Source organism: Zonotrichia albicollis, chromosome 5 (assembly GCF_047830755.1).
Source record: "Zonotrichia albicollis isolate bZonAlb1 chromosome 5, bZonAlb1.hap1, whole genome shotgun sequence".
Taxonomy (NCBI): domain Eukaryota; kingdom Metazoa; phylum Chordata; class Aves; order Passeriformes; family Passerellidae; genus Zonotrichia; species Zonotrichia albicollis.
In genome coordinates this window covers 50,191,026-50,217,739 of record NC_133823.1, presented here as the reverse complement: position 1 = coordinate 50,217,739, position 26,714 = coordinate 50,191,026, and the positions used below count along the sequence as shown (strand labels likewise).

General features: G+C 48.0%; 1 protein-coding gene across 1 annotated transcript in view; it reads left to right on the top strand.

Moving 5' to 3' along the window:
* NAT8L (N-acetyltransferase 8 like) overlaps positions 1-25,779 on the top strand; it is a 29,572-nt gene extending 3,793 nt beyond the window's left edge. The window contains exon 3 of the mRNA XM_074541670.1: positions 21,607-25,779. Within this exon, the coding sequence (XP_074397771.1) occupies positions 21,607-21,974 (368 nt within the window). The 3' untranslated portion in view covers positions 21,975-25,779. The remainder of the gene's footprint in view (positions 1-21,606) is intronic.
* Positions 25,780-26,714: the final 935 nt, after the last annotated feature.

The window sequence follows — 26,714 nt, the reverse complement described above, 5'->3', positions numbered from 1 at the left end:
CCAAAAATGCAGTTGGTGGATTTTTTTTTTTTTCTGTAGGACAGCAGGATAAACACAGTTATCCTAGAAAATGCCAGAGTTTTGTGCACTTGGAAGGCTGGCTGGCTGAACATCCAGAGGAAGGCAGCAATGTGCCCCACTGGCATTGCCCATCCCACCCAAAGGACACAACAATGGCAATAAAACAAATTCAAGCCCCAAGTTTGTCTTTTATTTGCCTAGTTTACAAATTAGCACCCAGGCAGAAATTATTGCAGTGGGAATGAGAAGGGCTTGTTGTATTGTGGCAGCTGAGATATTTGTGAGAGCTTTCTCAGTGAGGTGTTAAGAGTAATGGGATGTGGGGACAGGGTCCCAGAGAGGCTGGAGGTGGCCAGAGCTTGACCAGACAAGTTAAACCCAACCTGATATAGCTGTAGCTTGGCCTGGGAATATGACCAGGCAGCTTGCTGCTCCTTCTCTAGAGAATCCATGTTTTCCTCCTTCAATATCTTTTTTTTCTCAGCACGGAAAAAAGAGAAAGAGAGCTTTTTTGTGGTGGGGTTACGAATTCCTGTTTCTCAGGGTGATGAATGCAAAGGTAGAACTGGGACATGGATAAAGATGTTGGTTGAGGCTTTGCTGAGGTTTTTGCCCTTGGAATCCAAGATACCCAGGCACAAAACCCCATTGTTTGCAGCCAGCTCTGTGTGGTGCCTAGAGCTGGGGAGTAGTGTTGTAGTGAGTATCTACAGCAAATAGCTTCTGGTGAGGCAGGCATCTACAGTGAGGGGATATTTTAACTATTAAAATGGATCATTCTTGGTGGTATTGTGAAAGCCTCCACAGAACATGTGGGTCAGTTTATAACCAAGCCAAAAGGACCAGGTTTGCAGTGGGATACTGTGAGCACCCAGGTTAATGATTAGTGTTGAACAATTCCATGAGTTGCACCATATTAGGGCTTTTCTTCTGCAGCTTTTTTGAACGTCTCCAAGTTAGTTATTTGAATTTTCCTCTGCTGGATTTTGTATGAACTGAAAAATATGTGCTGACAGTGATTTTGCAGAAGTACACTAGCCAAAATTCAAATCTTTGTTTTCTATTGCCCTCCTACACTTATGCCAAGGGTCTGGCAGAACATTTGGGCCAGTGCTTAACTTGGAGCTTGTACACAGCAGTGTGACTTGAAATTGCTTTCAATATGAAAGGAATTGTTTGTGTTGTGCATGCTGGGGTCTTAAAACAGAAGGTTGAATGGTTCAAACACCTTCCTGAGCTCTTTGTAAATTCACATTTTTCATTTTAAAATAGCACTTATTGGAATTTACCTTCTTTTTATTTCCTTTTTCAAAGGCTATGAAAAAAAGACTAGTGGAATGGTGAAAAAGAAAGGAATTGGATAATGATCTTAATTGTCAACCAGAGTAACAAGCTCTAGTAAATAGAAAAAACCCCAACCAAAACCAACCAAAGAAAAAGAATTAATTTTAAATAGAGCCCTGCCTCTTGCATTTATCTACACAAAAAAAAGATGATCACAGCTGGAGCTTCTTTTATGGTCTGATGATTTTGATGACTAATCAATTTTACAGTGTCTCTTTAAGCTTCTGTCCCAGTTGGTTGTGTTGTATGTTTTTTTTGCAGTGGTTGGTGTGTTAGAGATATTCTTGTGAGGCTGAGGTCTCAGCTGCAGAGCTTATGGAAACCAAGACTCCTTGTGTCCCATGCAAAACTGCTGCTCCCCAAAGTAACAGGAACTGGAGCTTTGGCTGACGAATTTATGAATTTCCTTGTGTCTGTGGTTGTTCATCGAGTTGCTGTGGCTGTCCTGGCAGGGTTTGCTGAGGTGTGTGCATACCTGACCTGGTCCTGCAAAGACCTGGTGGTGGTGGCAGCTGGGCTGTGTCAGGTTTTGGGAGCTGGTGACAGCTGGGTGGCTGCATCGCAGTGCCCAGTGCTGCAGGGGAGGCTGGACAGACAGACAGCACAGAGGGACACCCTGGGGAGCTGAGGCACCTGGGGGGTGTCGCTGCCCTGGTGATGCAGCAGCTCAAGCTGCAGTGCTGCTGCGGGTGCTGGGTCACAGAGCCACCAGTGCCGAGGGCTGTGGAGCTGCACAGCTCCAGCCCTGCTCTGTGGGCAGCCAGGCACCTCTGGGTGCTACAGGCAGGGAGGGGATGGTGCCTTGCTCTCCTGCCTCCATCCAGGGTGAGCAGAGCCTTCCTGTGCTGCTGCCCTTTGTCCCCTGTGTGTGACAGTGCACGGGAGGAGCCTGCAGGGATATCCTGGCCTCCCTGCGGCGCAGGGCCCTGGAAGAGGGACTGCAGGGGGATGGCTCTATAGGGTTCGGTTTCAATGCTGCTCTTGGTGGCACATTCCTCAGCTGAGCCCAAAGAGGGATGTCCTGCCCTTCTTGGCAGAGGTTCTGGGATCATGCCCTTCTGCCAGAAGAACACCAGTTAGGCAGGTCCAGAGCTGGGTTGTGATCAGGTGAGATCCTGTTTGCGGCCTCCACCTTTTGAGGTTTCCCTCACCTGCTGTGAGGTGTCTGTCTGGGTAACAAGTGAGTATTTGTGTCTTGCATCAGGCCATTTGGCAGTGGGTTTTTTCCCTCTGGCACAGCTGGACAGCTGTTTGTGCGTCCTGTGGCTCCTGCTACCTCTGCTCCATAAGTGCTGAGCATTGGGGAGGCTCAGAGGTGAGCACCAGTGACTTTTGGGGTGCAGGGAAAATACAGGGTCTGCCTTGGGAGGAGATCCTCAGCCCTGGAGCTGTGGTTGCTCTGCCATGCCTAAACTCTTCCAAAGACACACAGAGGGGGTGGGGAGGGTGTTTCTCCCCATTGAGCCCTGGGGCAGAGGGGCAGCCACAGAGCCCAGTTTTTCCACATTCTGGATAATGCTCAAGCTGCTAGATAAGCAGGAGTGAAGCTGCCGAGTGATAACATTGTTGGGGAAGAATAGAGCAGCTCTCGCTTTGCAATGAAACTGCTCAGTTACCTGAGCCAGAGAGGGCTCGGGCTGCTGCTTCCCAGTGGAGGAATGTGTTTTTGGAGAGCCCTGCCCCACTCCTGGTGCCCAAGGGGCAGCTGGAATCTGAAGCATCCCTATCTGCAGCATTTCTTGCTGGCATATGCCGTGCCCTGACCTCGTGTATCTGCCAAGCCCCTGAGCTGCCTGTCCTATGTTGGGGTTTTCATGCTTGCCTTTCCCACAGTGGGGTAGGGTAGTGAGCGGTTCTGTGTGGGGCTGGGAAAGCTACGGGAGAGGCTGTGTCCTTATCTCCTCCTGGGTGTTCCCCCGCTCTGCTTCCTATCACTGCTGGCAACTGAGGTTAGGTCTCCTCAGCAGAGGAAAGTCTGTCCTGTGAGAATATCACTGCTGGCATCTCTGGAGCTCCATGAGAGTGCTTCCAGGGATGTGACCTCCATAGCAGAGAGATCCTAGAAGATTAGGATTACAGGCTTTCCATATACTTTATAGTGGGAAGTATTTTGTTGAAGTATTTCCAAAGCTGACCTCCTGCAAAGGGGACAGTCAGAGATTTTTCTACTGTTGCTTTTGGGTTTCTACAACTTAGCAGCATGAAACTGCCTGGTTTGGCATCTCTCATCTCCAGTGCAGAGTTTTTTGGGAAGCAAGATAAAAACAACTCATGTTTCCAGGTGTTAGGGATAGGCTTTGTCCAGCATTTGTAGTGGGCTGAAATGTTTTGGTTTTATTTGAGTAATGTAAAATGTCCTAAGAGTGGGATTACCTCCCAAAACCCACCTCCTCTCACACTGGCACTCCATCACTCATGGCTGCCTCATTTCGCTGTGCTGGAGCCTTGGCTTTTCCATCTGGAGGCAGCCCTGTCCTGCAGGCATGGGCACAGTGAGCAAGGCAAAGAGCTGCTGGCGCCAGCTCTGCCCCCACCTGAATTCCCAGAGCTGGCCAAGGGCTGTCCTGGCCCAGCAGCAAGCACCATGCAGAGCCCCAGTGCTGCAGCCCTGATAACAGCTGGGGTACATCAGGATGTGACACAGCTTGGGTCCCTTGCAGTGCTGGGCCACTTGCGCCCACTCTGCTCAATCCACTGGAGGGTCTGCAGGCTCTTTCCACCTCACAAAATCTTTTTTTTTCCCACTTCTGGGGGCTCAGGTAGTACAGAGTAGAAGGGCAATGCTCTTGGTGAAAGACCCACAAAGGAAAACTGGAGTTGCCTGATGAGGGGAGCAGTCTGTAGATTCAGGGCTGTGTCATCCACAACCAGTGGAATAAACATGGTTATGGGCAAGCAGCTGCAGCCTCCCCCCCTCCCTATTTATTTATCTCAGGAGCAGGAACATATACAACAAACCCATTACTCAATGTGCATAACCATAACATAAAAATAGCTCTCCCTCTAGATCCACAAGTTTGGCACGGTCCCATGTCAAAATTAGATGAAAATAGATTTTATAGTAAATTTTGCAGAGTAATCTGACCTTTTTTCACCCTCCATGTGTTCAAGCATTCTCTCTAAAACAGCCAGTCCCTCATGTACGTGACCATCACTCAGTGTTTGAGCTGTAGCCTTGACTGGTGGATGTGATGCTGCTGAACCTGAGCTCAGCTGCAGGTGTTGAAGATCCTCAGCACATGCCAGTGCTGCTCATTAATCTTCAGTACAGGAGGTAACCAGTTGTGTAAATTGAACATCAGTAGTTTTTTAGGTGCAGTTAACTTCTCAAGACCAGCAAACACACCACATTAGGATTTAGGAATGTGAAGGAGTCAAGGAGATCAGGTGTTTTGTGGTTTTTTCCTAACTTTGAGTAATTTTTTTTAATGTTTTCTCCAGTGTTAAATGTTTTCTGGCATGACTGTATGCAATTTTTCAGGACTGTCTTAGTGAATAAACCAAAACGGGTTCTGACTCCAGAATTTTGTTCACAAGTTTAAATGCAAATTTATTACTCTTATAAAGGGATTTTGGCAGCTCTTTTTCCTCTTGCTTTCTTAGGAATGACCAAAATTTAAAACAATTGCCCAAAAGTGTTTCAGTTTAAGGTTTCATAATAGCTTAAATTTAGGCTCTGTGTTGGATATCTGACTAGTGGCAGGAGTTTTACAGGTACAAAGCTTTGAGCTCCTCTTGACACTGAATTTTGGATGTAGGAACATGAACTGATAAATCTTATTTTCACATTGTTGTATTTATTTATTATATTCAGCCTCCTAGGATTACCCAAGTGTGGTAATGTTGTTGCCTCTCAGTGTGCACCAGTGGTCTTAATACTTTAGAAATTGCCGTGGAGGATTGCTCTCTACTTGAAGAGACCCCTAAATATATGGAAAAAAACCTGGTTTTATGTAAAAGTCTAAATCCATGGCCTGATTTTTCAAGAAGGCAGAGCATTCAAAATCTCCCCAAATTTCAGAGTGGATTTCTGAAATTCCTTCTGTAGGCTTAGATCTTGATTCAGGCAGGTTATATTTAACTTCTCAGGGTGGGAATGACTTTTGGGGTGGCTGTGAGCCCCTTGGGGACTCTGGGAGCTCACAGAGTTGTTTGCTGGTGTATTGGCTTTGTTTTGGTAATGCACTGCTGGGGATGTGTTACAAATAATCACATACTTGGTGCTGTTCCCTTCCAGGCTACAGCAGAAAGAGAGACCTGGAGTGTTTTGCTGGTATGTGGTTCTGTGATGAGCTGAGGGATGTATGAGCCTTTGTTGTCTCTTTCTGCATCAGCAAAACAGGGAGCTTCAAAGTGTATTTTTAGATTTTCTTTTTTTCCATTCTGTAGAAAGCTGAGGCATCGTTTTGTTATCCTGACAGGTGGCTAATGAAAGGAGTCTTAAAGAATATCCAAAGATAGCAGCATGTCTTACCTAGTTTCTATTGACATATTTATTCCTTGTAACCAAATAATAGGGTTTAGGGGGGTTTTGAGGGGATTTTTTTGGGTTTTTTTTCCTTCTTTTTTTGTTTTTGTGTTTTGGTAAGGGGGGCACATGCAATTGCCAAGAAGCCTCATGTCCTTTATTAAGGATGCTTCAAAAATTAGTTCATAGTGGTCTGGTCAGAGCCAGGTACAAGCTGTGGTATCTGTTACAGATGGCTTTGAGCCATTCTTTTAAGTCATCTATTGACCCATTGGACCCCAGCAATCAATTAACAATTTTTGACAGCACAGTACAGTATCATTCATTGTCTTCTGTAACTGTTTGAAGAGTGTTTCTTTCAAAAGGAAAAAAATTTATTTCTTTCAGGATAGTTCTGAAATGTACACCTGTGATTCCCAGGGCTTAGTGCCAGGCTGGGCTTCTGCTTTAAAATGGGATTCTGGGAGTGAAAGGAGACCTTTCAAAATTGGTAATGGGAAGCATGTATTACAGTTGTATTTTTAAGTGGCTACATGAGATATTGTTATTTAAAGTGGGATTTGCAACAGTGTGAATGCTAATGGAATAATGCAAGGTATTAGTCCCACCACAGCGTGTCCTGCTTGAAATTGTAACTAGCAAGTCATATTTGTCACTTAAAATTCATGTGTTGTTTCTAGGACTTATCCAAGTGGCAAAACTGAAAAACAGGTTTTGTGAGAAAATGATTTTTCAGTTCAGGAACTGGAAAGTAAAAGGAAGGAAGGGTAGTTTTGGTCCAAAGCAAGCTGATTTACTACTCCCTCTCTGTTTTTTCACTGTGATGAAGCAAGGATCTGTGTTTAGTGGGGAATGTAATGCTTTTTTCAGCCCAAAACACAATAGTTGGCTGTTAGAGCTTTCCTTAAGAAGCCCAGGTCAGACCCAAGTGCATACCTAGGAAATGCTGACCATGATAGAGCCATGACATGGTGAAGTGTTGGTTCCCCTCAGGCAGGTCCTGCTTTGCATGGCACTGTTAAATCTGTACTGAGTCAGTGCTGGCATTTCAGGCATCCCAGGCCCTGTTTGAATTGCGTATTTAGGTATTTTATACCGGTGCAGTAGTTGAAGAAGTGGTGTTGAGGGGTCCATCTCTGAAGTCCTGGCTGCTGGGGCATCCATTCCATGTGATCCTTGGGGCACTGAGCTGTGTGCCTGTGTCCTGGCTAGCAGTGCTGGGGGCTGAGCTCTGTGCAGGATTTGTGCCAGCCTGGCTTTCCTCCGCCTTTCATTTTCCACCTTTGGTGATTCAGGACAAATGTGTGAATTGTTTTGCATTGACAAAACCTGCATTTTTAAGTAAGCTGCTTGCCTAGATTTACCCTCAATCACCAGTAACTGCTATACAAGCTGCTCCCACTCTCCCTTGCCAGTGTGCTGAATCCTGACTTGGAAGCCAGCATCAGCAGTGCAAGTTTGTTTGCTTTTTACCCTTGCAGCTCTTGGGCTCTGTGCTGGTGCTGCTAATTGAAATGGGGTGCTGGACCAGCTGTCTGGTCATGTGCACCTTGCACAATGCTCACTTTAACAGGTATCAGATATCATTAGTGATTCCTTGAGGGTTTTTTTTTTCCCATTTTTTTACCCCTTTTCCATCCCCTAGCACAGTAGTTCAGTATCCCACATTTCCAGTCTTGGGTCTAACTGCAATATTTGCATTCCTTTGAGTTCTGCTCACCTCTCTTGTCCTTCCCTGTGTTGAATTCTCCCGTGATTTTTGGTCTGATCTACTTCTTGCTTTACTCATCACTTCTGGCATTTCCCATGGTTGGTGGTCCCCTACCCAGGATCCCTCTGTATCTCTGATTTTCCCCTTCCTTCCATCAAACTTTTCAATTTATGTGCCTTTACCTAATTTTATTGTATATGTACTTTCTTCTCTTCTTAGTTTGTCCAGATGTGTGGTGAGTGCAAGTAAATACTTGCAAGTATCTTTTGGTAGAAGTGTGAGAATAGCAAAGATGAGAAAATAAATAGAAGTCAGCAGCACGAGGATATTTTGTGTCTGCTAAGCTGCAAACAGTGCACAAACCCACATGTCGCTGCTGGGGGGAGAACATTTTATCTAAAGGCAAATGAGCTGCCAGCAACAACATTTCTTACACCTTCTTCAGAGCATCTGACCCACATCGCTTCTAGATGTGTCAATTGATCTTTTCCCCTATAACTTTTCTTACAAGCCTAATCCTTCCCATTTTAACAAGATATATGAAATCCTTATTGCATGCAGAGTGTGCAAGAAAAAAAAAAAAACACAAACCACTTCATTTTCTGAGACCAGGGTTTTTTGTTCTTTTTTTGGAGGTGCCAAATCTGTTCATCCTCCCTGGATGTGGAGAACAGCATCAGAAACACTGTGTAACACTTCTAGTGGGAATCCAGGGAAGACCTAAATCTGTAGTCTTCCAATTTAAAATAATGTTAAATAGTAGAACTGCAAAGAGAAGCTTTTGGAAACAGCCTGGTTTGGAGCACCTGCCATTTCCAAGTGCTAATTCAGATGATGTTAGTTAGTTAGTGAGAGGCAGAGCAATGAAAGCACAGCAGAAACCTGGCTGCTGAACATCCTGATGAAGTCCTCCTTGGTGGAATTGCATTATTATTGTGGGATTTGTTAAAAAAGAGAGAAAGCAAGCAGTGAAAAAGTTACTGTACAATAGAGATGCTAATGAGAGGGTTGTGTTGTTTTTTAAATCCAAACTGTCTAAAATGGGTATTTGTAAAACACCTTTTCAAGCTTTTGCTGCTTGTAAAGTCAATTAGATTCACTTAATGTCTCTGAAAATTTATGTCTGGTGGGGTTTCAGAAGCTGTCAGTGTTCAGAGGATAACATCAAGCTGTGCCTCTTGGACAGTGATTCTTGTCTGGGAATAAGCCATCATCAGGTTTTACGGGGCTTTTTTTGAGCCATCAGTAGTCTGAGGAACATCAAAGCATCTGCAAGGATTCTCAAGAAGTGGGAACATTTTTCATGGATAACTCAAATAGCTAAAGAGGATTTCAGTGAAATCCTTAAAAAAAATCTTCACATAACCCCCCACATTGACTGAGACTGAACTCTTGGGACAGTTTGGCTTAAAGATTCAGTGGAGCATTTGCTTTAGCTTAATCATGGGCTTAAATCCTTTGCCTCTTGCTGAGAGTTTAGCATATACTTAGGGGCAGTATAGGTCCAAGTCCTCTTTGATAGTTACAGGGGACCTGTGACATAAATGGTGGTAAACCCTGGGTTTGCTGTGTGTGCTGTCAGCTGCCTGCAAGATGAATTTATGATGCTTTAGGGAATACTGATGCACTGGAAAAAGGACTTGTAGTTGTGAACCTGCCCTATCCCGGCATTGTGTGTGGAGGTTTAGTGTTGTCTTTGTAGATGGGACAATCCAACAGATCCTTAAAATACTACAGTTCTACCCAGTCTCGTGTGGATTTTAATATCTTCTGGCTCAGGTTGCTGTAGTGCAGTTTGTATTCAGTTTGTATTTGTAAGCTGATCCCCTTTCCACAGGTCCTTTGTGAATGAGCCTCAGTCTGAGGGGGCAGGCACGAAGGTGTCTGCTTTCCCTAGCCCTGAGCAGCCTGGAGGTGTCTGCTTTCCCTAGCCCTGAGCAGCCTGCCCTTCATTTGCCACGTGTGTTCCTGATGGAGTGAGACATGGCCTGTTACCTACTCACTCCAGTAATTCACTTCACAGATGTCTTTCAAATCCCCCGCTCTTGTGGCTGGTATTGAGGCTGGGGTTCACAGAATGTTGTGGCTGGTATTGAGGCTGGGGTTCACAGAATGTGGGGTGTAACAAGCTGATAGGTGCTTATCACAGGAGATATGGAATAGGCTTCTGTAGGGACTTTTTGGCCTGAATGTGTGGCAAAGGTTGGGGGTTTTTTCTTATTTAGTTTTAGAGATGTAGAGAGTTACACATGTAATTTTCATTTTCTGTTAATGCATCATCCACAACACATCCATTGTCTGTGCCCAGCCTGACAGATGTTTGTGTATTTATGGATGTGGAATTTTCTTGTGCTGCCATGTTAAATAAATGCGCTGGTTTGAGTCTGGGCTAGTGGAGCTCAGTAGAGCTATACCCAAAGCACATTGGCTTTGATGTGCTGGGAGAGGCATGTAGAAAACTGTTGGCTTTCACAAGTGTGCTTTTTCTGCACCATGGCAAAGCTCTGGCCTCATGTGGGGCATTGCCACTGGTTTGCTGAGAGTTAAGGGTTGAAGCAGTGTGTGGTGATGAAGGCTCCATCTGCCTGGGAGGTTTTTCTGGGGTCTGCTCTATTGAAAGACCTTCCTTCCTATGGCAGGGGATTGGAGCCAAATGATTTTTAAGGTCCCTTCCAACCCAAGTCATGGTAGGATTCTGTGACCTGTGGCAGAAGGAGGTGAAGTCCTGAGGCAGTGTTTGCCCTGCTTGTGTGAGAGGCTCCAGCAGCAGAGTGGGAGTGGGGGCCCTTTGCCTTGGCATACACAGGTGAATGTGTGTACACAAAATACACTGGAGCAGCCTCACCCCAGGGCTTGTTTGGCTGAGTTAGGGGTAAATATTGCAGTCCCAGGGGTTACATCCTCACAGTGAGGCTGGGGAAGTAAGCGGGCTGCAGGCCAGAAAGGTGTTCATTTACAGTGGGAGCTGGGGTGGGGTGCCCATGGGGAGGGGGTACCTGAAGGATGGTGGGTTGCCTTCTCCTGCTGTGTTTATTTTCAAGGACAGCTCTCATTGCAGTAGTGCCCCTGGCTGTCCCAGTTGCCTCAGAAGGGCTGAGTACCCTCTGACACCATCTCAGGAGGGCTCAGCATCTCCCCAAACCAGGCTTTGCAAACACAGTGAGAGTAGAAAGCAGTGGTACCAGCCCTGTCTGCTGGCTCTGCCTGGTCATGGAAATCACCACCCACCTCGTGGGGGTTGGGTTGAAGATGTGGGAAGGTGCAGATACCAGGAGGTGCCTGCAGCTCTCAGTGAGTCAGATCCAGCCCCAGCAGGACTAGGGAACACCTTAGGGTGTGGTGGGGAAACGGCCTCCTTCCCTGCTCATCCCAAATGGGATGGGCTGATTGGTGTGCCCAATTGGAGAGGGTCGTTGCTCGAGGAAGTCCTCCAGTGTTAGAAGTGTGATGCTGCTAAAAGCACATCAAGAATACTCAGAATGTTTACTTCCAGAGAGGTTTGGTAGTTATTTATTCATTTATTTATATGGGTCAGGAGTTGGATTTGCTACAAATTGTAGGATTAGTCCTGTTACTGCCTCTAGCCTTGGATGTCAGAAGTACATCAGACCCTATTCCAAGGGAAAGGACTTGTTTCTTGGCATGCTGCAGACAGAAATTGCTTTTTTCCCATCACTTTCCATGATAGGATGAGCACCTCTGCAGAGAGAGCATGCTGCCTTGATGGGAGCATGCTGCAAGCCTGGGGTTGGATGTCCAAGCCTGGTTCTCCTGACCAGTTTGATTATCTTTCCCAGTTTCCCTGTTTAGTCACATACCCCTTCCCCAGAGGCTAGGGGAATAGGTTTGCCTTGGTGTTTGGGGGCTCATGCAGGTCAGAGAGGGTTGGTCCAGTGAGAAATGCCCAAGTGAGAGCCCTTGGTGAGCAGCTGGGCAGGACAGAGGTGATGAGCTCACTCCTCACATCTTGATCTCTTCCCAGTCCATTGTAATGGATTTTAGGGGCTCACCTGGGTGTGGCAGCTGGTGACAGGGTGGGTTTGTCCCAGCTAATGATAACTGATGTCCTTGCTGGTTGCCTGTGCCCTGGAAAGATTGTGTGTGCAGCACCATTTCAAGGTGTTACACTAGAAATAGGAAATATTTATTGCTTGCAATAGACTTAATGAGATCAAACCATCTACCACCTGACTTCAGCCTGTAGTTTTTTACCAAATCTCCACCCTAAACCTCTTATTTTTTCCTGATGTCTTCCTCAATATTGAGTAATGAATTCTTCACTGTGGTTTCAGAGAGAATATAACTCCTTGTGGTTGCTGTTTCACTCCTATAGGTTATGAAAAGCTGTAGGTCAGGGAGGTTTGATTCATTGTGTCAGGGATTCTTGTGGAACCACTGCCATGTGCAGAAGGAAAGGCTCAGAGTACAGCAGAGCCGTATTTATTGTGGGTGTTAGGATGTCCTGGTTGCTTCTCTTGGCTGTGCAGTGTTTGGTGAAGTGCAAGTCCCTGTCTGTCAGATCCAGTTTGTCCTGGGAAGGAAAGCAGAGGGGCTACCCTGGGATCTGAGACTTTTCTGGTCAGTGTTTCTGCACCACAAATATTGCCTTGTCATTGTCACTCCTGAGCTGCTGGGGTAGGGAAGTCCTCACTTAGAGACTCTGAGGGCAGCAAGAATGTGGCAAGGGGCTAACATCATGCTCAGAAGCACTGAAACATGCTGTGCAGCTTGTTTTGGTTGAATATATCCTGTGTGTGTATATATATATGAATATATACCCATTATTTGACTTGGTCTGTTGTGGTTTCTTTTCCTGGGTGGGTTTTTTTTTTGTTTGGTTTTTGTCTGTTACTTTTTAAGTATGGAAATATTTTTAGCTGCTCCCTTTTTTACCTTTTAGGGGAGGCACCTCTCAGCCTTGTTTTTGACTCTGATTTAAAGAATTTGCATGCACAGATGAGTTATTCTGTCCTGATGCATCATTCTGCCATATCCTAAGGTTGAACTTACATCTTGGCTGCAATTCATCTTACCTAAGTTTCTCCTGACTGAAAGCAGCTGTTTGCAGTGAGCTCTGTAGGCTTTAGCTGTGGTCTTTGGCAGAAGTGGGGCTCTCCTGAAAAGTGACTCATCTCAAAGGTTGTTGACCTCAAAGCAGCATAAAACCCCCTGGAAGTCTTTGTACAGCTCAGAATTATGTTTATTGTTTAACCTTAAGTAAATGAACCTTTGTTTCTTTCTTTGCTGTGAAGCATTTGGTGCAGTACCTATGTAGATACAGGCACTCTGTTGAATAAAGGGACTCTTGGCTAAATTTAGACCAGAAGAGTGGTGATGGATGGTACAAATCAGATTGATTCTGCCCATTTTCCCTGTTTGATTTATGGCTTGGCCAAGTGCTAAGCTAAAGAAAGCCATTCAATAGTTATTGCTCAGTCCCTTTTTACAGTAAAGCATATAAAGTAAAAGTCAGCCACCAAGTAATGAATTCTAGAACATCCAATAATTGTAGATTTCCCAGTTTGTTCAATGTTTGGGAGTGAAAATTGCTGCAAGGCAAATTCAGTACCTTTTGAAAGCAATAAAGCCGTGTAGTGAAAGATTGATGTAGGAGATGGAGACCAAGCCTTAACAATGTCCTTTTAAGGAGCTGGCTCCAAACACAACCAGCAGCACATTTGATCTTGTAAACTAATTTCACTAACAAGGAGCTAATTGTCACATCAGTCTTTTGGAGCTGGCACAACCAAGGCTAGCGAAGCAGGCAGAAGAGCTTGGTTTCTTTTGTCCTTAAAACTTCTAACTAAAAAGCAGTCTTGACTTCTGGGACATAGGTTTACTTAAGGCCTGACTCTGCAGTTGATCAGTTTAGTGTGTATTTTTCATGCATAAGGAGCATCTACCCTGAAATGTTTAAATACTTTTTTCTGGTTTTGTCCGTTTGTGCAGACCAGACTGTTCTGCTGAGCCAGCTCCATTGCACTGGGACTCATCACCCAGCCAGCCTGGAGGACAATGCCCAGCCAAAATCACACATCCCAGTCTCTATCTGCTCCTTTAAGCTGTTTAATTCCTTGCTGATCGATAACAATTGCTCACATGCCAAAAGCACAGATGCTGCCTCGTTCCTCAATCTGTGCTTTCCCCCTGGTGACCCAGCAGCAGGTAGACCCTGGTTGCTGCATCTGTGGTTTTGTCTTTGCTTTCTCTGTGTTGTGTCATCCTTTTCAGCAGCAGAGAGCAGAGTGATGGGCCAGGCTACATCTGTCCAGATAACCAGGCTGCTCCTAATCCCCCACAACTGCTTCTGCAGCTATTGCTTGAACAGTTGTTATACACTGGCTTTGTTACACTCTTTGCTTTTCAAGGTGCAGCATGGCCAGCAAAAAGAGCCTGACAGAAGATTTTTTTAAAGTCCTGCTGTTACACTTCTTAATATAGCAGCCTCTGAAATGTGCTGGAAGGGCTGTCTTTATCCCATCTGCGGCATCGCCCGGGTTTCTGGCTGTCTCATCAAAAGCCTGCTCCTGCCAGTGCCCAGCATTTCCTGGGGCTTTGCTGAGCACCCCCTCGGGTGCTGTCACACGTGGTGACACTCTGGGCCCCAGGGGACTTCAGCATGTTTGTAGAATCAACCAGTGAAGTGCTGACATGGGGCAGGGCCACTGACAGCTTGCATTGATCCGGGCTGGGCGCTCCAAAGCCTTGCGGGGAGTGAGGTGCGTGGGCAGGAGCTGTTGGAAAGGTGCTTCACAGGAACAGGGTGAGGCTTAAAGCAAAGGTTTTAAGAAGATTAGAAATGCCTGCTGAGTTATCTCCCCAGGAGATGCTGTTTAGGACCAAATCTGGCCACTTCCTGAAGTCCCTTTGCTGCAGAATATGTTTTTCTTTTTTCCTGTCAAAATATGAGTGTGAAAGTAAGCTATAGCTAGCCATCAGCATCTTAGGGGTTTTCTGGGGGCTTGGCACCCCAAAATGGAATGAATACCTGTGTTGGCGTAGCTGGGTGCTTTTGGGGCTGCACCAGCTCCATGAAAGTTTTCATACTGTTACTCTAAATTGCAACCCCACCACCCTTTCCTCCCCCAGGTGCAGGTAGAGCTGCAGTGGGGCCATCACCTTTGCAGATGTGCTGCTGCTGCAGGCTTCTCAGCCCTGGCATGGTACAGCACATACCACTCTGAATGCAGATATGGTTGTGGCTTGCACTGGTGCTTAGGGCAGCAGTTCCTGCAGTCCAAACCCCATCACCCTGCCTCTCATTCCATGCTCAGGTTTATCAGCTCAGAGGCCAGCTCTGCACTCCTGCCTCCTGGGCAGTTTGAGACCCACTGCTGTGCTGGGTTGGGGTCACAGTGTTTCTGGTAGCAAATGTCCATGGATCTGCCCTGTGGCTGTGTTGCAGACTGAATGCTGGATGTCACTGTCATCCCACTGATTCCCTGCTGCTTGCAACTCCAGAGGCTTTGGCTGAGCTTTGTGGTTGTGGCAAGTACCTTCAGCCCTTGGTAACAACACAGGTGAAACCTAGCAAGGATGGAAAGGAGGTCGATGGAGAAGCAGATGAAGTGGTTGCTCAGAACCAAACCATCCATCTCTTTTCATGCTTTGTAGGTGATCTCATTGCCTGCTGTCCAGATGCTCCATGAATCAAGGGATGTCACCCACCCTTGGCATATAGATGCACTGCCCTGTGCTCTTCCAGCCAGGAATTATTTATAACAGGGCAATGTGTCCTGCAGTGGTAAATTATGTGGGGTTATTTATGGGGAGGAAGGTGTCCCACAGCATTTCTTATTTCATGCATGGATAATTCCTGTGTCCCTGACATATTTTGTTCCCCCACACCTGGGCCTTGTCTGATGCAGAGGGATGCTCATAGATGTCAGGAGTGTTGGAGTCAGGATCTCTTGCATCTCACTCAGTTTTCATAGCCATAAACTACACTAAAATGCCATTATTTTGTAGGACCCTTCTAGGAAAGCCTTTTAACTGAAGTCAGGTGTAGAGTTACTAGCAGAACTTGTGGGAGCTGTCATGCAGCCCTGCCTGAAGCCAAGGGAAACTAGAAAGGTGGAAAGGAGAGAAACTCAACACTTGGGAAAGATGGAGGGAACGAGGCATAATAGGATAATGGCATGCCTCATAAACACAGAGAGAAATCCCTCCCCATCCTGGCTAGCTGAGCAGTTGTAGTCAGTGACAGGGACAGCTGCTGCCTGTCCTTGGTTGGTCCCTGCACCCAGGCTGCCTGTGTCTGGCTGGGTGGCAGCTGATGTGCCCTGTCTGTTCCCTCCTGCCAGCAGCATTCACATCCCAGCAGCCAGGCTGTCCCCAGAAGAGCCTCATTTCTCCCCTGATGCTGATGTGACTCGGCTGCTCTGCCCTGTGTTTCACCAAGGGTGAAGGGCAAGGAGGAGGGAGTGTTGCCTCGAGTGCTGGGTGATTCCTCTTCTCCTTCTTCAAGACGCAGACAGGATAAAAGGGCAGGAATTTAAGCAACATCAGCAACACACAGTCACAGCGCAGCCAGCTTTGGGCTAGGGACTCTGTCCACTTGCTGCCATGTCCAGCTTGTCTGTTAGAGTGATGCATGTGAATAGTGCTGGCAGGAGGGGAGCCCAGACACTGAACTTTGGGGCTTTTTAGCAGGTTACTGGTGAATAGGTAAAAACAGCTCTGCACTGGGTCCTGATTCCCTCTGTACTGCCCTGCTTGGGCCACCCCTGCTTAGCACAAAGAGCTGCTGCTCTGGCCACAATCACACCAAAAGGTGGCACAGCAGGCTGAACAAGTGACTGCAAGGGCAAGCACTCGAAGCTCCATGTTGTGACAGCATGTTGTGCCTCCTCTGTGCAGGTGTTTCTGTGTGGTGGTGTCACACCAGGCTGTGCTGCAGCCAGGGGTCACAGGGAGGAGTCAGGGAGCTTTTGGATCTCTGGGATGAGCAAGCCTGTCACTTTTGGCAAGCCTTTGTGTAGATCTATTAAGAGCATGGAACACAGGCAATTGCAGACCCTGTCCTATGGGAAGTGCAGAAATTATTTTGAGCTTTTTCTATTTGGATTTTTTTTCCTTCCCTTTGCCCCTTCATAACAGCCTGGAGGAAAATGTAGGAGAGGGGTTTGCCCTGTGCAGGGTGCTTCCCTGCCTCTGCTGTAAGCATGCAGAGGAGCTGGTGCTGTCCTGGTGGGTTCCCATCAGTGGTGATGGAAACTGCCAGTCCCTTTGCTGGATGATGCTCCAGGGACATCACCTGTGACAGCTTTGAGCCAGCAGGGAAATTGCTCACATTTGTGTTGTTGTGACATGCCAAAGCAGAATTGAAAGTCACAGTCTCTGCTTGAAGGGATATTTTCTTAAGAAGTTGCATGTCTGTCTAGAAATTTTGTTCCATGCATAAGCCTCTAAGAATTAATGAGAGCTTGGCTGCACAGATAGCAGTGCCACTCCTGAAGAAAAGGAGAGAAGACTGGCATGCCTCTGGGCAAGATTTCCATGCTTGCCTGTGCTGAGCTTCCAAGGAAAACTCCTTCCCACAGGGATGCATCCATGCAAAATTAGCACCAATAGCCAGTGGTGGCCCCAGGATCTGCTTTGTCCTCTCCCCAGCCCTGAGGAAAACAGGGATAGGTTTTACCTGCCTCAGCCCTCACCCCTCAGTGTGCAGGTGCTGGCACTGGGGAGCACACAAGTGTTGGGGCAGCAAAGGTTTGCTTGCTCTTGTGGAAATACTAGAATTTTCTAGAAAGCAATGTATTTGAAAAGCATGTGGAAGACAGAGCTTTGCCTTTTCAGAGCAACACGATTCTGGGGCTGCTGAGGCTTAAGAAAGCTGTTGGATCCTGCAATAGTCAGTCATGCGGGACTCATGCTGGTGAGGAAGGCTGCTGTCCCTGTCCCCTCTCCCTTCTAGCGCTACTCTGCTATTGCTTTTGGCTCCAGTCTTTCCACCCATCCACCCACCGGCCTTTTATTCATCAAAAGGTGTAGAAGAATTTGCAGCAAAAATAAATGAATTTATTTTCACCCAGCATCCATCCTCGTCAGCTGCGTGGGGAGAGCTGTGCAGCTCATGGCAGTGGGGGAGGCTGGGAGAGGAGGCTGCAGGCACAGCCAGAGGATTCCATGGCAGCCTGGGCAGGAGGGGAGGATATGTGGCCAGCATGGTGCCACTACTCTGGGGACATCCTTGGTGTCACATCCTTGGAGTGGTGTGTCAGCAGGTGTGTGGACTCTGAAGGCAGCCCTGTGCTGTGGGAGTTGGGTAGATGGATTAGAAGAATACCCTCTTTGGTCTTCCTATAAATTTAAGGGAACCATCCTTAAATTTAGAGCAGAAAGACAGTGCCATCTTGTGAGCTTTCAGGCTCTGGATGCCATCAGCTGAGCAACCATGTCTGACCTTGCTGTGAAGCATGAGCAAGCTGAAATTGTGTTCCTTGGCAGGCACATCACAGCCATTTAGTGCCTTTTTTCATAGGTGTGTGCATCACAAGGTCGTTTTTTAATGGAATGGTTTGGGTTGGAAGAGACCTTTCAGGACCATCTCGTTCCAACCCCTCTGCCATGGGCAGGGACATCTTCCATCAGACCAGGTTGCTCAGAGCCCCATCTAACCTGGCCTTGGGCACTTCCAGGGATGGGGCAGCCACAGCTTCTCTGGGCAGCCTGTGCCGGTGCCTCACCACCCTCATGGTAAAAAAACCAAATCTTTCTTTATTGTATCTAGTCTGTGATGTGAGTTCCTGGTGTCAACATTGTGTGGTGAGGCAGCAAGCTGAGGGAGAGGAGAGAGCTAAGGGAGGGTGGTAGTGGGTTTTCCATGTCTGCTTCTCCTCGCTTTTGCTTTTGGCAGCCCAGAAGGAGTCAGGAGAGAGTGCTTGGTGTTTGGCTGGGAGCAGATGGGGCCTCTGGAAAGTGCCTCCAGTGCTTCAAAGTGGTGTTCCCAGGGCAGCTATGGTTAAATGGAAGATGTCCATGAAGAACAGATCCTGGAGTGAGCAGGAAGGGCTTTGGATGACCACAGTGATGGGTTGGCAGAAGGTGGAGGCAAGTGAGGATGAAGGCAAAGGTAGAGATGCTGCCATGAGATGAGTATCTGGAAGGGCAGGGAGAGTTGTAGCTGTCAGGGTCTGTGTTTATCTTTGCAGCAGTGATTATTTTCAGATAGCATGTGAGAGAGTAAAACGTCAGCTCCTGCTAATAATAGCCCTGCAAACAAGGCTGTTGCTCATTACTGACAGCTGAGATGAAGTTAGTTTTGTTTCATCCTAGGTGTGAAAAAGTGCAAAAACAAGCTGTGCTCTGAGTCAATATCCTCAGCCCAGAAAAGGTCAGGAGGAGACCCTCTCCCAGCCCTGGGATGTGGCAGTGCCAGGTGCTTTTTCCAGGCAGCTTCCACCATGCTCCAGGGTTAAGTGCTGCTGGAAGAGTGGGTATGGTGAGGAGCTGCAGCTGGCTGGCATTGTGGAAAACATAGAATCATAGGATAGAATAGTTTGGGCTGGAAAGGACCTTTAGAGGTCATCTAGTTGAGCCTGGGTAAAAATCAGTCTGAGGACCTTCTTCCTGTGGAACTGGAGGGTTTTCCGAGAGGAGAGGAAGTCTCAGCCCAGGGTTGGCAGCATGTGGTGATCCCAGGACAGCTTTCAGGGGCAAGTCCCCATCCCAATTGAATGCAGCTGCTTGGAGGAGGGATTTGACAGCCCCATGGGGGAAAGCTGTTCCTGGGCTTGTTCCCACCTTTGGGAGCTTGAGGTGTCTTCAGTAGCCTGAAGGAACTGGCTGCTGGTGATCCTTGGAGCAGACACAGACACGAGGAGGACAGCAGGGTAGAAGTCTTGGGGGCTGATGGCGCTTGTGTAAAGGAGAGCTGAATACAGCTCTCATTGTTTGAGCAGATGTGTCCTGTCTGTGGCTAATTATAAGTGTTGTGTGCACAAAACACACTGGGACATTTGCCAGATACTATTTCTTTTCGTGTTGAACTCAAAATCATTATAATTAAGCTTTAAAATTGTAAGTAAAAACTAACAAGGAGTGCAGGTTTGCTGTCATGCTGCTTGTAACCAGGTCCAGTCCCTGCTGGGATGGACAGGGATGGGAGTATGGACAGGGTGGTCAGAGGGCTGGGAATGTCAAAGGTTTGGTGGCTCTGTGGTAGCGGGTGTGTCCAAATTTGGGTTTTAAATATTCAGAATACCTCAAAGTACCAGAAACGTGCCATTTTACAAATGTGGGAAGTGTTGCTGAGTGAGCTTTAGCAGCCTCTCAGGTTTGGTGGGCACAGAGAAGAGGTGCTTGCTGAGAGGAGAAAATAAGGAATAAAAGTGGGAAGTAGTCGTGGAAGCAATTGTGTAATCTCGGGTTGAGAGGAACCCAGGTTGTTTCTCTGGTTTGAGGGGAAATGAGGCAGACTTGCTGAAGAAGCAGCTCCGGGAGGACTTGCTGTGGATGGGGCTAGATGAGGGGGATGTGACAACTGTGCCACCAGCTGCAGCCCGCTGGACACCAGTTGATGGCTGCTTCAGGGCATGTTTGGGGGCTGCCCCAGGAATGGAGCCCCAGCTCCCCAAGTGTGGGGAAATTCCTGAACCTCCTGTTAGGAATTACGCTACAGGAGTGGTAGCAATGCGTGTAGGGTGAGAATCACTGTGACCCTTATGTTTGGTGTGCTCACCGTATGGCCAGAGGTGTGATGGATGGGCTGGGGAGTGAATTGGGCTCAGCCACCACGTGATGAGCACTTTAAGACCAGCAGTGAGCTCTCCACCCTGCAATTTGTATGCAGAGGGAGGCTGGCTGCTTGATTTCGGTGCTTGTAGGTGTTCGTCTGGGGTCGTGTCTGAATAAATCACGTTCTGAGATCCGAGCGAGCGCTGGGGAACAAGTCGCGCTGTCAGCGCGGCAGCGGAGCAGAGACATCTCCACTGCTCGTGATAAATGGGTCAAGATGGGCCCTGGTGTTTTAAAAATTAGCTGTTGACCTAGATAGCAGCAGCATGATGACTTGCCCACAGTGGGAAAAGAGTGAGTGTTGCTGGAGCTGCACATTCCTCTGAATGTGAGGGTGAGCCCAGTGTGCTAAGGTGAATCTGGGCTGGTTCCCTGCCCCTTGTTTGTAGCCAGCTTTTCCTTGGAAGCTGGACTGTGCCACAGGGAAGAGGGGAACACCAGGGGCATCGCATTTGGATGGCTTCATGGAGTCACAAGGTGCACTTTTCCTACTGCAGCTGCAAATGCACCTCCCACCACCCCATGCTTTGCTCTCCTGCAGTGAGAAAGTGTACTGAGTTGTCTTACTCATGTTGCCCCTGGTTTTTCAGGAGGGGTGGTCCCTTGCCCCCCTGGGCTGCATAACTCAGGTCTTACAGAGATGTGCCGTGCATTTGGGTTGGAGCAGTCAGAAGGGCTGGTGCAGAAGATGGGGCTGCTGCCCAAGTCAGGTTCTCTTCTGCTTCGCAGCTGGGAAGAAGCCCATTGCCTGCACCGGGGGTTTCTCCTGTCATGGGGTCTTCTTCCTCTGGATGAGAACATATTGCTCCAGAGCACTGAAAGTCAGTGCTTTTCATCTGGGCAAGAGACCTCTCAGTGCCCATGATTGGCTGCTGTATTGAAAAGTGGCTTTCTTGAGTTATTAAGCAACTGGTCAGGCCACACCTGGAGTACTGTGTCCAGTTCTGGGCCCCTCAATGATGCTGAGATGTTGGAGCACATCCAGAGAAGGGCAACAAGGCTGGTGAAGGGTCTGAAGCGCAAGTTCTGTGAGGAGCATCTGAGGGAGCTGGGGCTGCTCAGGCTGGAGAAAAGGAGGATCATGGGAGACCTTCTCATTTTGTACAACTCCCTGACAGGAGGTTGTAGCCCCTGTGCATTTTCCTTGGGAAAACAACATTTCCTTCACGTTGTCAGGGAAAGAGTGTTTGTTCCTTTCTTATGGAGGTTATTAGTCCCCAGATGTGACGTGATTTTGGACCCCAGGCCCTGCTCCCAGAGGTGTGTTTGACAATGGCCACTTGTCCGTCGGGGGTGACTCCATGTGCTGCTTTATCTCCCACAGGCTCCTGCTTCTGGGTTGCTGTCCTGGACGGCAATGTGGTGGGGATCGTGGCCGCGCGGGGCAACGAGGAGGACAACACGGTGGAGCTGCGGCGCATGTCCGTGGATTCCAACTACCGCGGCAAAGGCATCGCCAAGGCCCTGGGCCGCAAGGTGCTGGAGTTCGCCATGCTCAACAACTACTCCTCCGTCGTGCTGGGAACCACGGCTGTGAAGATGGCAGCCCACAAGCTCTACGAGTCCTTGGGCTTCAAGCACGTGGGTGTCGTCGAACATTACGCCCTGCCAGGGATGACACGCTCCTTACTGGAGAGAATGTTTTTCCAGGTCCGCTACCACCGCTACCGCCTGCAGCTGCGGGAAGAATAAAAAAAAACCCCACCAACCAAAACAAAACAAAAAAGTATTTTTTTCCCCCCTTCCTCCCCCTTCAAAAATAATAAATTATCCTTCTATTTCTCATCACCATTGATTTGCCAATTTTGGGTTAGAGTTTTTGTACCCTCACGTCACGTTTTGGTTTGCTCCGTTCAGCTCGATGGGCCGGCCGAGCAGCGCCCCTTCCTCGCATGCTGTAGGTGGTGGTGCTGGGAGTCCTGCGACCCAGCGGGGCGGAGCAGCGGCCTCTCCTTCCCAGGTACCTCTGTAAAGCACAGAAACTTACTGCAAAATAGTACAACTGCTCTGGTGTACATAGTCCTCTCCTTTTCCAGGTGTAAGATAACATAGTGATGCATTCATAATAGTGCAGAAATATTACTTGAATGCAGTTTTCAGTATTTCACGCACCAGTAAGTAGAATATGCATTCCTCTTACCGTAACCTACTGGTTAATAGAGAAAAGGTGGGGGGTGCACCCTGCCCCTCCGCCCCAACCCGCTTGCTACAATGCATGAAGAGGGAAGCGCACGCACTCAAACACATCGCACTGCCACCACGGCACTGGTGTTGCACTTTTTTTGGATGTGCCTCATTCTGCCAAATGTGTGAGAGACCCCGGGTGCATCCGTAACCACGACTCCGCTCCAGCTCCCCCTCCTTCCTAAGCCAGCACAGACTCGGACCGGCTGAACTGAGCCCCATTGTACCATAGTGTGAAGTTAAAATCAAACCTAAGCATCTCCTGCGCTGTTCCGTAGCCACGCGTAACCTGCAGTCCTGGGCCAGACTCCGCATGTGCGTTGGACTTTCTCTTTGCTGCCTTTTGGGGTTTTTGTTTTGTTTGTTTTCATCTTATTTTTAAGGGGCTTTTTTTGTTGTTGTTGTTATTTTTAGTTTTGGCTTTTGCTGAATGGTGTCGTTGAGGCGTAATGGAGGCTGCAGTTCCTATGGCAACACATTTGCACATTAATGTGCGCACCAAATCTCACCACTTCAGAGAAGCAACGTGTGACAGATAATAGCATTTTGGGGAGCACCAGGGTGGGGGGGAGCGTACTTATTATCTTAACCAGCTGCTTGTTTGATAAATGTAGATGGCCTCACTGCAGCCTTCCATCAAAGGTAATTAACTGCTTTAATGATGTCAGATTTGTGAATTGTACAATGCAAAAAGCAATGCAAAGCAGATTCGGCATGTGTCTGTACCCGGTATGTATGTACAGTGCCTGCCAACTAAAGAATAACCAAGACTACAGCTTCTTCTAGCCTGAGATATCAACTTTTATAACTTATTTAAACAAATAGCAACTTTGCATGAATTACATCTTGGGGAAAAAGAAGACTGGTAGGTTTTAATTTTTAAAGCGTGGTATCAGAGGTATTACAGAAAACCATTTCTGGCTGTACTTAATTTCAGGTGGGTAGAGGGGTTTGGCTCTGCTAATACATCGAAAGGGAAAACCCCTTTATTTACTGGGAAAAACAATTGTAATTTTATGAAGTATTATGTGTGTGGTGAGGGGGGAACCCCCCAACTCACCGTGATGAAGTTGGTGAAGGGGTAGAGCATGTGTTAACCACGCTTGTGAATACAATGGAAGAGTCAGCAGGAGAGCTGCAGAAGGAAGGAGCCTTGGGGTGTGGGGAGAGGACAGGAGCCCTGGGGCACATGGGGGGACAGACAGCACAGACCTTGGACATGGGGTGCTGTCTGTCCCCCTCCTACCCGGAGCTGCCCTTTCCTCTCCAGCCAGAGGCCTTCCCAGCACTGAGATGTGGCTGGGGGCGCTGATGGAGAGCAGGGGGCTCAGCCCATCCCTGCCAGGGCCATGGGCCAGGCACTGGTGCTGGGGGTGGAGTAGCCATTTGGCACAACCCCAGCTGCCCTCTCATTGCTTGGTTTGGGCTGGGTCCAGCCTGTGAGGAGTGGAGGGGCAGAGTCCCAGCGTGTGTTCCAGCAATAAGGGCGTAATGAGGATGGTGAAGGACACTGTAGCAAGAGACCATGAGTTTAATTAACAAAATTTCTCTATGGGGCACTATATTTTTAAAAGTCTTTCTATGCTGTACATTTCTCCTGAAGCTGAAATAATGTACTGTTGGTAGGGGTTCTTGTATAGTGTACAGAAATCGGCAGAATATTTTCTTGCTGCATTCAGTGATTTATTAACCGAAGTAAAGCAGACAAATATGAAATGTTAGCAAAAGTTGAAAGAAAAAACACAAAAGTTTGTGCCTTTTTTAGTTTATTTTTCTGTTGCTATATAATCACTGCACTAAAACCTTTCCAGAGGGGTAAAAAAAACAAAAAGCAAAAACAGTCTCTTAATAAGGGAGGAATATGTAAAGTCTAAATTGAGCATTAACTTTTTTTATTAGGCTATTTAGTTAAACTAATGTTGCTGGTTTTATTTGATACCTGTGCCTTTGAAATAAAACTCCACATCCTGTCAGAAAATCCAAACCTGGAATAAATCCCACCAGATCCCACAGACACAGAAGTACCATCAGGTTTACCAGTATTTTCTTCTAAAACGTGTAAATTTTACCTGATGATATTACAGTATCTGTAATACCTGTTGAGTTTCCTGGGGAAGAGGTGCTTTGGGAAGGTGTGGCTTTGGGGGTGCTGTCTGCATTCCTCCCCAGCACATGGAAATGCACTGACAAGGATTGAGTTGTTGCCACTTGGCCGGTAGCTGCCAAGAAAATTTATTCTCTTAATGCTTCTGCCAGTTGCTTTGTGACCAGGCTTTTTGGAAGAAGTCCAGCTGGTTGCTCCCAGCTCTCCAGCCAGGACAGCTTGTTTCTGAAGGAAAGGGCCGGCTGCCAAATAGGCTGGGATTTGCTCTCCTTGGAAGATGGCGCAGGCTGCAGAGCTGCATCCCTGGTGGAAGCAGTGGGACAGGGCTGCTGCCAAGGCTGGCCTTAAAAGCACCACATGATGCTGTTGTTCTGTCTGCATTCATGGGAAGTTTCCCTGAATGCCATAGCTCAGGCACAGCTCTGGGGTCAGGGGTGCTGGGTTCTGCCCAGCCAGGCTCACCTGCTGCCAGGGAAGGGTTGGGCAGACCACAGTGCAGCTCACAGGGTGACACGTGAGGTTGAGCTGCCTTTGGCCGATCCATCCCTCCGCTCTGCATCTTTGAGGTTTTAACAAAGTGCTTAGAAAAGATCAGCACAGCCCTTTCTCTGAGCATCTTCTCCTGACTCTCCCCATCCCAGCTCAGGGCTGGGTGGGTGAGGAGCAGCACAAGGTGGTTGTGGGATTGCTCCCAAGCAGATGAGGTGGTGATCTGGACCTACTGCCAGTCCTTGAGTCTTGATTCCAACAGAGACCCACATCAGTGTGAGATGGGAGGGGATTTTCCTGAGTCAGTTTGGAGGTTTCTCTTTCCAAGGACAACATTGGCAGGAGTGTGTGCAAGAGTGGAGCGTGTCTTGGGTTTGAGCCCAAGGTTGGTAAATGTGGTGGTTAAGTAAGACCAGTTCAGATTTAGGTGGAGGATGCTTTAGACATGTGAAGGCATTTCCCACACTGCTCTTACTCCGCAGTGCAGGTGGGCTCTCACAGCCCTCGTGCTTGCCTGCAGAGGTGCAGTTTCCTCACCTGGTCGCTCCCTCCTTAGACTGGGGCTTTTTCTGCTAATCCCTGTGCACGAGACACTGCTCAAGTGTCCTTTGTTTGGAGGGGCTTGGGACAGAGCCTTTGTTCCTGGCGGAAAGCACTAGGTGTTATGTCCAAAAATTAAAAAACAAAGAAAATGGGAAAGAAGGGAAAATTTGCATTACTGTGGCTGAGATCCACAGCCTTGGGGTTGTCCCAGCCCTCCAGCACAGCCTGGGCCATTCCCTGTGGAGTGAGTGGGAACTCCCTCCACATCCTGAGCAAACTGGCATCTCAAGCACGTGTCAGATTTGGCAATAAGCTCTCTGGGAAGCTTGGCCCCTAAACACATCCAGTCTGATAATGCTAAGCAATCAAGCCAACAAAGAAAGTGGTTTCTAGTCTGACTTGAAACCCTTGAATTTGTATTTGTTGTAAATTCATGCTGTGTTTTCCCTCAGTGCAGCAGACAGCCCCTGCAAGATGCTTAGGAATGGCACCTGTGTCTCTGCTGGGAGATGCAGAAAAGTCCAGGGCATTGCCATCAGTGGAAAGCTGCTCTTTTCCCTCCCCTCTGTCCCTAGGTGGGGTGCTATCTCTGAGAAAGCCTTCACCTTTCTCCAGAAGTGATCCTGCTTTGTGGGGATGGGTGCAGCCTGCAGGACTCATTTCAGAATTGCCTTTCAGCAAATGCAGGGGGCAAATGACCCTGGGGACATCTGTTCCCGGGGCTGGGACCTGGGGTTGTTCTACCCTGTGTTCCTCCCCGTGGCAAATGAGGATGATTCTTCAGGCCATGCTGTCAGAATTTGTGTCCCTGGGGAGGGCAGGCAGGACCAAGGGCCAGCAGAGGCTGCTGGGGCTGGGATGTGCCTGGTGGGGTCCTGGTGCTGCTCACCTGCAGCACGAGCACAAAGGCTTTGGTGCCAGGGCTGTCCTGGGCCCTGTCCTTGCTGTGGCCACCTGGAAGAGCAGAAAGTCCCATGGTCAGAATTCCCAAGGGAGCTGTGGCTTTGCAGAACCTTGTCCCAGTCCTTGCTGCTGCTGTTGCTCACTGATCCACACCCGTGTGTGATGCAGGTCTGCTGCCTTTTAATTTGCCAGATTTGCTGGCTGAGGTG